Source organism: Mauremys mutica, chromosome 11, assembly GCF_020497125.1.
Source record: "Mauremys mutica isolate MM-2020 ecotype Southern chromosome 11, ASM2049712v1, whole genome shotgun sequence".
Lineage (NCBI taxonomy): Eukaryota > Metazoa > Chordata > Testudines > Geoemydidae > Mauremys > Mauremys mutica.
Window position 1 is genome coordinate 68,885,993 of NC_059082.1, and position 14,114 is coordinate 68,900,106.

Consider the following 14,114-nt stretch of genomic DNA (forward strand, 5'->3'; position numbering starts at 1 on the left):
TCTCCAGAAGCAGCCAGCATGTCCCTGCAGCTCCTAGGCAGAGGGACCAGGGGGCTCTGCATGCTGCCCCTGCTTGCAGGCACCGCCCTCGCAGCTCCCACTGGCTGTAGTTCCCAGCCAATGGGAGCTGCAGAGCTGGAGCTTATGGCGGGGACAGCGCATGGAGCTCCCCTGGCCTTCACTTCCCCTAGGAGCTGCAGGGACATGCCGGCTGCTTCCAGGGAGCTGCGCGGAGCCAGGTAGAGAGCCTGCCAGCCCCTCCAATCCCCCATCCCCAGTGAGATGCCAGGCCATGCGTTGCTGCCACTGGTCCACCCCAGTGCCAGCTGCGCTCCTGGATCCCCTCCCCCACCCCGGATCCCCAGCCCAGCCCGCCCCCTCACAGCACCCGCCCTGCCCAAGCCCATGTCCCTCCACCCCACTCCCGGGATGCCCGGCCCACGTTTTAGTTAGGGGTATATAGTACAATGAATTTTTGTTTACGGCCCGTGACCTGTCCACGACTTTGCTAAAAATGCCCATGACTAAAACGTAGCCTTAAACTATAGCATTTATTTCAACAACTATTAAAAGTTTAATATTTTCAGATTCTTATTAATTGTACATTTTTAATATATTAGAAAATGGTAAATATATTGCTTATTTACTAGATAATGAACTTTCTGCTCATGATGTGTGTCTGGATGCATTAGAACGGCAACTAAAATTTAATTAATAAACATACAAAATAGCATATAAATTGTTTTAAACAAAACAAGCCCTTAATACAGTACATGACCTATTGTGCCATATTCATAAAGCTTGACACCAAAAGTTAGATTTTTTCCCCTGATTCTTTTTTTATATAGAAGAGCAGCCTTTAACATAGTTTGTCATAGAGGCTCATGGATTCAGCCTACTTTGTTTTGAGAGATTTATAATAAATGTAGGCCTAAAACTGATTTAGGACTAAATTCAGAGCTCATTTTAAACAGGTTTACTTATTAAAAGAAAAACAATTAAATAAAATAATATTTGGTTTTAGGTTTTGGTTTTTTCCCCCCCTTTAAAGTCAGATTTGTACCCACTCTGCAAGGTAGGCATTCTGTCCAGAGGAAATGAATTATTAAAATATTCACTCTTAGCAGAGATTTTACAACCTGCAAAAGCACAGGTGAACGACTGACTGAACATCTAGCATGTTCACTGGTTTGAATTTGCCAAGAGACTATCAATGCTTAATATTCTTCACACACCCTCTTGCATACTGCCATTCAAATACCCACCCCACAATGGTGCCAGTACTAGGTTTATGTGATCCTGGTCAGTTTCACACTGTGCCAACAAAAATGACAAAATCACTACTGTGCTAGAGCACAGGGTGGTTCGCCAAACTGCTTGGGGTCAACAAGACACAAATGAAGGGTAGAAAGGAATATGGATAACAGATGAGGTGACAATAGTAACTGACCTTTTTGATAATATCTACATGTAGACAATTCAAGATGGAAACACTGAAGGAGCAGAGGAGTTATACATCCATCAGGTATTCTATTTTACCTTGAGGGAATATATGAATTTGAAAATGTTGAAGTTGAGTACATTTCTATAATGAATAATAAATCCCTGTGGGTCACAGAACTGCTCTCCTTTCTCCAAAATACAGAGAAAGAAATTAGCACCGAAATTCAGTTTTAAAAAAAAAAGGGGGAGGGGTGGGGGGTTGGCATGCTTTGATCTGTGTTTCCTGCCCTGTTTGCCAAAGCTGTTTTTTGAAAGCAAGCTCCCACTTCCTGAAACAGAAGTCCATGCATCTGAAAAATGGGAGAAAACTTCCACTGCTATTCCACCAACCCCCATATTTTAAGGAAAATGGGAAGGAAAAATTATCACTTTCTCCCCCAATTTTTATTTCACAGAAGTCAAAAGACAAACCTAAGCAACTGAAAGAAAAAGGGATTTTTAGTCAGAATGTTTAATATGGTTTTTGTTGATGCCTATTTAAAAACAATTAGAAATGTTGTGGTTAAAGAATCCTCCCAATGACAAGACGACAATGTCTACTTCTGTATTTGTAGTGTCTAGCACAATAAGAGCCCAAAAGTGATTTGGACCTCTAGCTGTAGTAGCAGGGATGATCCTAGAACATTCTGAAGAAAGGGTATCTTTATTAGAAAATTCACCTCCACTGATCATTCAGTCAAGACATGAGAGATCACAGTCCATTTGCTCTGAGAGCTGGAAGAGGTCTTCCAGCAAAACCAGAAAAAAACAAGATCGATATTTCAGTTATTTACCAGATTATTAAAAAGGAACAAAAACCATCATCTTCTCCCCCCACTCCCATCATCTTACAGGCCACTTTTATAAAGAATTAAAAATGTATAATACTTAAAAAACCATTGCAGGTCACCTTTAAGGACTAGTAAGATTGATGACGACAATTATTCACAATAGTTTTCATGAATGCTTAGATAACAGTACTAATGTGGCCAACAAGGATGAAGTATTACACGTCAGTCACCCAGATTTCTGTAACGCATTCGGTGAACAACTCAACTGACTGATTTCAAGGTTAGAAAAGCATGGCGTTTGGGACGAACTACTGAAACTGATTCAAAAAAACAAAGACAGAAATAGAATACTTGTTTAACAAAAAAAAAAAAAAAACCACACAACACTTCGAGGAGGCCAGCAGCAAAGTGTGGCGTCTGAGTCATTATAGGTAAATATCCATCATATGAAGGACATATGCTCTCTCACAGTAATTTTACTAATGTGATCACTGCTACCCTGCTACCTTGTTTCCTTTTACCTTCATTTTACACATCAAGCCTTATTGCTCTTTCTTGTCATATAAAATTAAAACACAATCCCCAGTAAAACTGCTTGAATTAGAAAAAAGTATCGTTGAGCTCGTTATAATCTCTTCATTCTGAGTGGAATAGGAGTCCGATACACTGCAATATTTCAAAAAGGGTTTCTGTGCTAGGAAAAGCATTCTACTAGAATTTTGCAGTATCTCTGTTGGCAACATGAACCACAACTATCAGTTGTTACCTCAGTAAGTTATCTTTTCAGTACAAGCTGGCACCAAAAAGACAACAGAGCATATACACAGTAAATGGACTTGTGCAGGTAACTCTCTGTATACTACACTACATGCTTACATTATCTCTATACAAGTTTGAATCCTTGACATAATTAGCAAAAAAGCACTGTACATTAGAACACAAAGCCTTGAAATCCATGTGCCACACTTGAAAAGAAACTGAAAGTGGCACACAAGAACTTTTAACTTGCAGAAAAACCAAATGTTTAGGGGTTGCATAAAAAACTTCTCCATGAAGGTTACATGAAACCTACAGAACAACTTATCAAATAGGAGATGCTGATCAAATTAACTATAATATGCTTTAATTCTTTGCTACATACAACACTGAAACATTCAGAATATTCTGTGACTTCCAGTCTATCAAGTTTAATAACGTCTCATCTGCTCTCAGCCCTCACCTCCCTTTTTATCCACTGATATGGTGGATGGTTCTCCATGGTTCATTCCCCTCCACACCTTGATTCTGAAACCTTGGCTCAGTCACAACATCCACTTCCTTTTGTCCCACACAGCAGAGCATCTCTGGCAAAAAGCCTGTGATCAAGCTAACTTCCTCCTTCACTTCTGCCATCTTCCTAAACAACTCTACTTCTCCAACTTAACTGGATGTCATGTCCTCCATCCCAGCCACCTTTTCAACATCTTAGCCTCAGTCCTCAAACCCTCCCCATCTCCTGCCTTCATTTCTCTCTCTGCACAGGATGAACTTGTACAAGAAAAAAAGTTGACAACATAGGCAAAATATGACAACTTTCCCTCTCCCCTAGCTTCCTTCCTTTCCCAATCCCCTCCTATAGCTCTCTCCTGTCAGAGACATAGAAGTTTCTTGTCTGACCTTCTCCTCTAATCCCTCTACTTGCCTCAGTGACCCCATCTCATGCCATCCCTAGGGTACACCAACTCTTCTAGATATTTGCCTAGTTTTACAACAGGCTACATAAAAAGCACTAGCGAAGTCAGTACAAACTAAAATTTCATAGAGACAATGACTTGTTTATACTGCTCTGTATACTATACACTGAAATATAAGTACAATACTTATATTCCAATTGATTTATTATATAATTATATGGTAAAAATAAGAAAGCAAGCAATTTATCAGTAATATATGCTGTGGTATTTTTATGTCTAATTTTGTAAGCAAGTAGTTTCTAAGTGAGGTGAAACTGGGGAAGCAAATCAGACTCTTGAAAGGGTTACAGTAGTCTGGAAAGGTTGAGAGCCACTGCTTTAGTCTTAATAAAAAAACAAAAACAAAACAACTTGCCCCCACTTGCCTCTCCAACCCCTTCTCCCACCTACCTGTAAATTCATTGAACACGCTGGTTACAATTGGTTTTTTTTCTCCAATTCCATCCTTGACCCTCTCTAATCTGGCTTCTGTCTCTTGCACTCCACTGAAATCCTTCTCACCAAAATCTCTAATGACCTCTTCCTAATCAAAGTTTAAAACCAGTATTCCATCCTCATCCTTCTTGACCTGTCAGCCACCTTCAACATAGTCAACCATGCTTTTCTTGAAACCTTGTCCACCCTTGCCTTTCATGCTTCTGTCCTTTCCTGGTTCTCCTCCTACCTCTGTAACTGGTACTTCAGCATGTCTTTTGGTACATCCTCTCTGTCACCCATCCAACTTTCCGTGGGGGTTCCACAGAGCTCTGTACGGGGCCCCTTCTCTTCTCTCTCTACACCTTATCTCTGGGAAATATCATCCACAAAGACAAATTGAACGAGTATCTATATGCTCACAAATCTATATGCTCACCTCTTCTTGCCAGATGTGTCCTTTTGACATGTCTTTGTGACTGTCTGTAAGCTCAAGCTGAATACAGCTAAAGCAGAGCTGTTAATCTTTTCCACCAAACCCTCTCCACTACCCCCTTTCTCAATCACAGTGGACGACGCCACCTTCCTGCCTGTAACCTGCATGTCATTATCTTGGATCTCTCTCTAGGTCCTCACATCAAGTCTATGTATAAATCTTGCCAATTCTTTCTGTATAAAATCTAAGATACGGCCTTGTCTCTTATGGGGTCTCATCTCAATCATGTTTACACTATGGCTTAGGTCAACTTAACTACAGCACTCAAGGGTGTGGATTTTCTAATGTAGCTCAGGCCTAATACTTAAACTATAAGCACTTTGAGGGCAGGGACCATGTTTTTGTTCTGTATTTGTACAGCACCTACCACAAGTGGATCCCCTAATTCATGACCCGGGGTTCTAGGTGCCATGGTAATACAAATGAGTAATAATAATTCAGAACACTAACTTACATTGCATGAGAAGGATAACTTCCATTTTCAAGAATTAAATTCCAGGATTGAACGTGTATCTATCAGAGTAGTTTTGGAACTGTTACCAGTCAGAGCTTTTGTTTCTTACTTCTCCATATACATCCACAGCTACCGTATTATTTGTGTCTTTTTCTGGTCATAAAGAGAAGTTCAGTTATTCCAGAAGTAACTCCTTGGTTACAGGAGCAGGCTATTTAAAATCCATCTACCCTTTCTCACCATGGCCCGAAAAGGTGAATGTTAAAACCATGGTTCTAGTCCTTACCATTATGCTGCATCAGTAGACATCAGTTTGCTTAATGCTTCTGTGTTGCACAAAGCCTGCTTTTCTGTGAGTGTGAAGAAGTACTGTGTGTTGCACAGTTAATTCAGCCCAATGTTAAAGATCAATAGCAGACAAACTAGCAGGAACTACACAGTGATATGAATTTTTAAATTTTAAATTTTTTCCCCAAAAGCCAAAGGAAGTGGACACTTGAAAGGGAAACTGAGGTGGCAGAGGCCTGGAAGTTCAGAAAGGCAGCAATTGAGGGTCTAAACGTGATCAAGTCTCCTGATCAAAGTTCTACCACATACACTCAGGTCTTGTCCATACACAGTTAGCTATATCCATTTAGAAACCAATATAGTTAAATTGGTACAACCCCCCCAGTGTGGATGCAGTTATTCAGGAATAAAAGGAGCTTATAGTATATCATATAGCTTATTTCTGTCCAATATACAGTGTTACAAAAACTGTGTAAACCAGCCCACACATATCTGACAGATATTGCCGCATTCACATGGGCACAAAACTCAAATTCTGCTTCACCAACTAGATTTTATTAGAGATGGATGTGAGCTGCAAAATTCAGAATCAGATTTTTCACACCTCAAAGTTCAGGAGATTTTGATTCTGATGATATAGTTCAGATTTCATCTCATTTATCATGTTTACAGATAATTAAACTTCAAAACACAATATCCTAATTAAAGGGATACAGTCAACTTCAAAAAATAGTATTTCCATTTGAAAGTTTTGTACATACTATCAGCCATGAAAGATTAGTGAAAAAAGTTCTATTTTCTTTTTTCTTGCATTGGAAATTTGATAGAATTTTTGCAATTTTGGTGCCTGCATACAACCTTCCTCTGCCCCTGCAAGAAGCTATTTACCACTAACCAGCAGCAACAGAGCAAGAACTGAACAGGTAGTAAACAAAAGACAGGTGTATACACAGAAGGAAAAAGAAAAAAATCTGAGCATATTTTGTGTTATAATTGCTATCCAAAAGTTCATTCTAAACATAAAACAAGGAAGCCAAAAAAATCACAGCTACTTTTAAATTAAAAAAAAAAAAAATCAGAACATACTATTTAAGGGAGCTCTATCAGAATGTTTTTAATTAGCTGACAATATACCTTTGCAAAGATTTTTGTTTTCTTGTTGAAGGCTCATCTAAACAACTGTATATTGATTCATATGGTCAAAGTGATCTTTGTATTATGGTAACATTTTTAGACTTCATATATATGTAGAATTAGCTCACAACTCTCACTGTGCACATTTTTATACTCTTTGGGGTGCCTGGTAGATAAACTAAGGGGTAAAGCTAATTGGTGGAGGTTCAGGTTGCTCCCAAGGACAGCTACAGATCTCACTTATTCCTTTACAAATGCTCCAATTTCATGATCCTGTGGATGCAGAGGACCAGGCCCCATTCACATTGGGAAACTAACTTGTCAGTGACAATGGTTCCCCTCCTCAGTCACACTTTCTGTAGTTTTGTTCTTACTGTGCCAACAGTTAAACCATTTTCACCTCCTCCAGTTCAATGGTTTTCAGTAAGTCAATTTCCTAGTATAGACAGGGCTTCAGCATCTGTAAAGCACATTTTCTATGCTGAAAGTAAGATGGGTCTTGTGGCAAATTAACATGTCCTATCAGGAACCCGTTATCACAGCTGTCACCATATCAGCAGGGACACAAACTGTACATCTAACCCTTTCCTTTAGAGGGAAAACTCTGGGTCAAGAGCTTAAAAGTATTATGGAGTCCAGGACTCCTCTGCAGGTAATAATTTAGGAGGTACCAGACTGTACGCCATTGGAAGTCCTCCATTGTTACTGAAGAAATAGGATGCCACAACAGGACATCAATATGATGGCTTGCAAATTTCTAACTTTTAAACTTGCAATTTACTACACCTCAACAACTAAAGAGAGCAGAATTTAGTGAGGTGTGACCATGTGATCATTTAAATGTTGCATGCTTACTGCATACTTAATATCCCTAACACCTGGAGTGCTGACTACTTAGTCAAAATGAACTTTTGTTCCTTTCACACATATGAAACTAACGTTCCACCCATACAATTGCAGGATCCACTTCCACAACCATTCAATCTCCCCATTCCAATGACATCCCATCAATTTAAGACACTACATGATACTGACAGCAAACTACAGAACTGCAGTCCCTTTCTCTGTCAACTTAAGTTTTAGTAACGTTCAAACAAAGCCAAAAATGTTCAACAGAGAAACAATAATGAAGTCAAAGGACTTAGATACTTCAGGCTAAATTACAACAGTTTTACAAAAACACCTTTAAAAATTAATACAGTAAACTAAAGCAGTTTAGCAACTACATGTTCAGAATAGTTCAGATGCAAAATACACTTTCACTTAGTGAAATGTAATAACTGCAACACTTCACATACAAAAATCCTGTTAGTTTACTTACAACTCTGGACTACTTTTCCTGATTAAAGAACAAAATTTATATATACGTTTTGTGTGCTATTTTTTTAGCCCTTGAAAGACCTCTAGTATGTTTACAACCTCTATTCTCCTTCAAATAATTTCCAATTAAAAAACACAAAGAACAAAAATGTACTTACTGAAGGTTCCTGTAAATTCTGTTTCAATATAAGCAACTCATAACGTCTGTTTACTACTAAAGGAAAGTGTCTCCTACTATAAAAGAAGTCACTGAGCAACAAAGTTGCTACTTACAATACTGTGTGGGGTGCCAGCAACAGCTGAAATGTCTTAAAATCATCATAAACTATAAATCACCTAGGACAAAACCCTGAAAGGGGAAGGAGAGCCTGGGCTAAATCAACATAAACCCAACCAAACTAGGATTCTAAGAAGTTACATGTTGTGTTATACAGAAACATTTTGTCTCTCTAGCCACCAACAGATAAGGAATTGCTTATATAGCAGGAAATACCCTCTACTGTAGGCCCCAGCTCTTTCCAGTACCCAGCAAAGTCTGGATCCTTTATATCAGAGGTGTCCTGGCGTTTCGTTCCCCATCTGACTAGGCCACAGTAGAGAGGCAGTGGCCGTTCACCCCCCCCCCACACACCCCCCAGTCCTGAGTGTGTAGGCCCCAATAGTCAGGGACTGGGTCACTCACACCTCCCCCGACACCTCCCTCTAGGTCCCAATAGTCAGGGAATGGGTCACACACACCCCATTTCCCTCTAGGCCCCTAAAGTCAGGGGGTGGGTCACTCCCCCCTCCCCATTTCCCCCTAGGCCCCAGCACTCAGGAAGCTGGGCCTGCCCACGTAGAAAGCCGGGGTTTTCTCCTCTCCCCCACACCTTCCCTCCTCCCAGTCTCCACAGGCCCCAGCACAGCGGGAACAGGCCAGGCCAGACACCCCCCCATGCCCCCGGAGGCCGCCTAGGCCGCGCCTCCCCCTGCCCGAGCCCAACCCACCTGGGTTGCCAGTCATTCCAGCTCCGCGGGTGATAGTGCTGCCTGGTGCCGATGCCGCTCAGCCGAGACCCCGGGGCTCTGCGGCTCATTACCTTGCCCGAGAGGGCATGGCCGGCCGGGCAGCGGCGCAGGGCAGGGGTGGCGGCGGCAGCTCCTCACTCGCTCTCCTCAAGCGGCTGCTGCTGCTGCTGTCTCACAGCGAAGGAGGAGACGACGACGGCGGCGGCTCCGCCTGCTGCTGCTGCGCCTCCCTGGCCGAACGGCATGCTGGGATCGCGGGCCATAGGGCCGCCCTCCGCGGGGCACCATGGGACAGCAGCCACCGAGCGGGGTCACCCCCGCAGGATGACGCGAACCCCCCCCCCCACTCCTGGGCCGGCCCCCCGCACAACCGGCTTCCCTAACCCCTCCCCCACGCCGAGAGGGCACACGCGCCTGGAGGAGACTCAGCCTTCTGGCCCCCTCAGGACGGGTCTCCCCCTGGTGCAACTCTCAGGAGGAGTCTCCCTGTCACCCATTCTTTGGTGTGTTAGGGGGGTTCACCCTCCCCTGAGGGAGCCTCCTGGCCCCCATCCACACGGAGAGGGGTTTAATCCTTAGGCGGGGTCATCCTGTGCTGAGGGTGTCTCCTATCCTTATGAGGGTAGGGCCGGGTTTCGTGCCCTCCCACCCATATTGAGGGGACTGCTTCCCGAAAAGTAGCTTCCAACCTCCCCACACACCTTGTTGGGTCTCCTGCCTACCCAACCCAGCCCAATCCACACTGAGGGTGTTTCTCCCACATGTAGGGCAGAAGTTCACAGATTGGTGTGCTACAGAGTATTGGGGGTGGTCAGCAGGAAGCTGGCTAAACCCACTGTGCTGGTTTCTCCTTTTCACTTCCAGCTGCTAAAATGCATTTTAAAAGAGCTAAAAAATACATGACACCTTTGCCTTGGTACTTTTCTAGGGAAACAACTGCTGTAGTTGCCACAAGGACGTGACTGAAAATGGAAGGGGACACAAATCTACAAGAAAATCCCTGCCTATTATAACATGGTCCACACTTGGAAGAATGTGAGAACCAGTGCAGTTGGATACATTTTCAAGGAAGATACTAGGGCTGGGTCTACACTAGAAAGTTAAGTCAACCCAGCTAGGTCACTCTGGTGTGAAAAATTCACATCACATCCTACAGAGGCTACCATTGGACAGCAGCCACCGAGCGGGGTCACCTACAAGAAAAAACACCCTCATGAGAGGCGTATAGCTCTTGCCACTGTTCTTTTTGTGCTGTTGTGAAAGTGAAGATGTGTTCTACCATCGTAAACACCTTTTGGCCTCTGAAGGATATCCCCCAGTTCCAAAAGTGACCATGCTGGCCAGCATCTTCACTGGTCTGATGCCAGGTAAACGGACGTCCACCCCTCCCCCTGTAATCCCCGGGAAATTTGAAACTTCCTTTCCCTTTGCTTGTTGATATAGCAGGGAAAGCAGCCAGACAGCAGGGGGTTTTAAAAAAAAAATGCCACAAAAGAAACAAGGAAGTAACGGGGCTGCTGGGACATGAAGCAGGGCAGCACGGGGCACTGAGCCGGGACCCAGAATGCCTTCTGCTCAACCTCTCTTCCCACAAGACCTATCGAGAGAGCTGCACTGTAGGATAGCTGCCCTACAGCGCTGCTCTCATCCGCAATGGAAGTGCTGCTAGTGTAAACACTCTCTGACGCCTGAGGAATTAAGTGAATACACAAACCAGCGCTTTTCTTTCACCCGTTCCCTATCACCAGTGAAACTTACAGCGCAAAAACTCTGCAAGTGTAGACACAGGGCTGGCTCCAGGCACCAGCTCAGCAAGCAGGTGCTTGGGGCGGCCAAGGGGAAGGGCCGGCACGTCAGGCTCTTTGGCTCTTTGGCTCTAAGCCGACCTAACCCCACAGTAGACAGCATTAGGTTAATGGAAGAATTCATCTGTCGAACCATCTACCACCTCTTGAGGAGGTGGATTAACAACAGCTACAGGAGCACTTCTCCCTCACCACTGAAGTGCTACAGTGGTGCAACTGACACCTGTATTTTTTTTTCTCCTCCAAGAAATGGATGCCTTGCATTGGCTTATTTGGTCACCTTGTGTTTCTGTTCTCACTGAGTATTCCTCAAGATTTCATGAAATCTAATACACTCAAGTAAAAGACTCACTAAAGATACTCATAGGCCTAAGCTTTCATGGGTAAAAAACCCACTTCTTCAGATACATCTGAAGAAGTGAGTTTTTTACTCACAAAAGCTTATGCCCAAATAAATCTGTTAGTCTTTAAGGTGCCACTGGGCTCCTTGTTGTTTTTGTGGATACAGACTAACACGGCTACCCCCTGATACTTGACATCATAGGCCTAACTGCTCTTATTTATTACTAAAAAAAGAACAGGAGTACTTGTGGCACCTTAGAGACTAACAAATTTATTTCAGCATGAGCTTTCGTGAGCTACAGCTCACTTCTTCAGATGCATAGAATGGAACACACAGACAGGAGATATTTATACATACAGAGAACATGAAAAGGTGCAAGTATGCATACCAACAGGAAGAGTCTAATCAATTGAGATGAGCTATCATCAGCAGGAGAAAAAAAACTTTTGAAGTGATAATTAAGATGACCCATGGAAGGTGTGAGGAGAACTTAACATAGGGAAATAGATTCAATTCGTGTAATGACCTAACCATTCCCAGTCTCTGTTTAAGCCTGAGTTAATTGTATCTAATTTGCATATTAATTCAAGTTCAGCAGTGTCTCTTTGGAGTCTGTTTTTGAAGTTTTTTTGTTGCAAAATTGCCACCTTCAAGTCTGTCACTGGGTGGTTAGAGAGGTTGAAGTGTTCTCCCATTGGTTTTTGAATGTTATGATTCCTGATGTCAGATTTGTGTCCATTTATTCTTTTGCGTAGAGACTGTCCGGTTTGGCCAATGTACATGGCAGAGGGGCATTGCTGGCACATGATGGCATATATCACGTTGGTAGATGTGCAGGTGAACGAGCCCCTGATGGCGTGGCTGATGTGATTAGGTCCTATGATGGTGTCATTTGAATAGATATGTGGACAGAGTTGGCATTGGGCTTTGTTGCAAGGATAGGTTCCTGGGTTAGTGTTTATGTTGTATGGTGTGTGGTTGCTGGTGAGTATTTGCTTCAGGTTGGGAGGCTGTCAGTAAGCGAGAACTGGCCTGTCTCCCAAGATCTGAGAGAGTATTTATTACTGTATCCGAAGTTGAACAATGGCACGACTTGGGGGCCTTGTTAATATCAGCCAATAAACTGCAGTTGTGTTGGTGAATGAGCTGAGTCAATTGGCATATTGCCACTACTAGCTTTTTATTGGACAGCGCTGAACTTATTGGTGTGGTTTTGCATCCCTCAAGCAATGCTTCCAGGACAGCCACAGGTTCCAAAATAAAATTCCAGAGCTCAGAGCCATCACATCACAATGCTGAACTGCAACATAATTATATTTTGATGTGATGTGACCCAGTGTTGTCATAATGCATCACAACATGCTGACAGTGTCACAAATGGTAACCTTGGGTAGGCACTGTGTGTGTACTGTTTCTACCTACTAGTTTTCAAGTGCAGTTTCAGGGCAATACTATAAATTGTGTTGGTTCAGTTGCAATACTTAAATACGTGAGTCAGTTTTGCAGATATAACCCATTGTACACGGCATTATAAATCCTTTCATTTGCTGTCTTAGTTCTACTTCTTTTGGTATTTAAATTGAGAAAATTAACCAGTAGCATTTGATATTCAGCAAACTGAAGAAATAAATTTAAAACAGTAAAGTCAAAATCAGATTTTACTGGAGCGCCAGCAATATCTAGTGCAAAGATTCTCTGACTTTCACAGAAAGAATCTTGTGGATCATATCACCACCGACTGATAATGGAGCAGATCACCTCCCCTCATATTCATGATTTCATAAAATCCTTGCAGCAGCTTCAGCAGTTGCCTATGGGGAAAGGAAAGGTAATATTAGGGATGTATTTTTAGCCTCCTTTTAATGTGGTTTAGCAGCTGGACACAAGAAAGAGAATTAGCACCATGTGACCAACTTCTGTCTATAGACCACTGTAGTTTGAGCACTGCTGATTTAGGCCTTGGCTACACTGGCGCTTTACAGCCCTGCAAGTTTCTCGCTCAGGGGTGTGAAAAAACACCCCCCTGAGCACTGCAAGATACAGCGCTGTAAAGCGCCAGTGTAAACAGTGCCACAGCGCTGGGAGCGCGGCTCCCAGCGCTGCAAGCTAATCCCCACGGGGAGGTGGAGTACGTGCAGCGCTGGGAGAGCTCTCTCCCAGCACTGGCGCTGCAGCCACACTCACACTTCAAAGCACTACCACGGCAGCGCACCCGCGGCAGCGCTTTGAAGTTTCGAGTGTAGCCAAGCCCTTAGTGGGTAGAGCAGGGAGCATTGAATAAGAACTGGATTCTAGTCATTAATCTGCTCCTGAATCTGTGTGGTCTTGTGGAAATAATTTAGCCTCTCTGAGTCTCATTTTCTCCTTTTGTAAAACAGGGATAATAATGGTTAATTACATTTTGAAATCACTGTACAAACATTAAAATGCTATATAAGTGTCAAGCACGATTAAATATGTAATTGAACTATTTCTGGTTAGAATGACTACATTGTGAAATTTTGATAGTCTTTTAGGTAATAATTAAACTTTTCATCATGATCAATGAGATATAATAATAATACTTGTCACATAGAACTTTTTCATCTGTAGATCTCGAGGTGCTTTACAAAAGTGGATAAAAACATTTAATCCCCATTTCACAGAGGAGATAGCTAAAGCACAGGAAAGTTGAGGCCCACATTTTCAAAATTGGCTTTTAAATTTGCTCTTCTTGGGTTTGGGGTCCCAGATTTAGATACCTAGGGCCCAGGATTGATGTCAATGGGAGCTACAGATGCTCAGCACCTTTGAAAATAAAGCTATAGGTGTGTAAAGCTGGATATCCAAAAACGGAGGCACCCAAA

At 42.7% G+C, this 14,114-nt stretch overlaps 1 protein-coding gene across 1 annotated transcript in view; it reads right to left on the reverse strand.

Annotated features, from left to right (window-relative positions):
• The window catches only part of SMG1 (SMG1 nonsense mediated mRNA decay associated PI3K related kinase), a 114,645-nt gene extending 105,367 nt beyond the window's left edge, over positions 1–9,278 (reverse strand). The window contains exon 1 of the mRNA XM_044980792.1: positions 9,100–9,278. Within this exon, the coding sequence (XP_044836727.1) occupies positions 9,100–9,188 (89 nt within the window). The 5' untranslated portion in view covers positions 9,189–9,278. The remainder of the gene's footprint in view (positions 1–9,099) is intronic.
• Between the last annotated feature and the right edge of the window lie 4,836 nt (positions 9,279–14,114).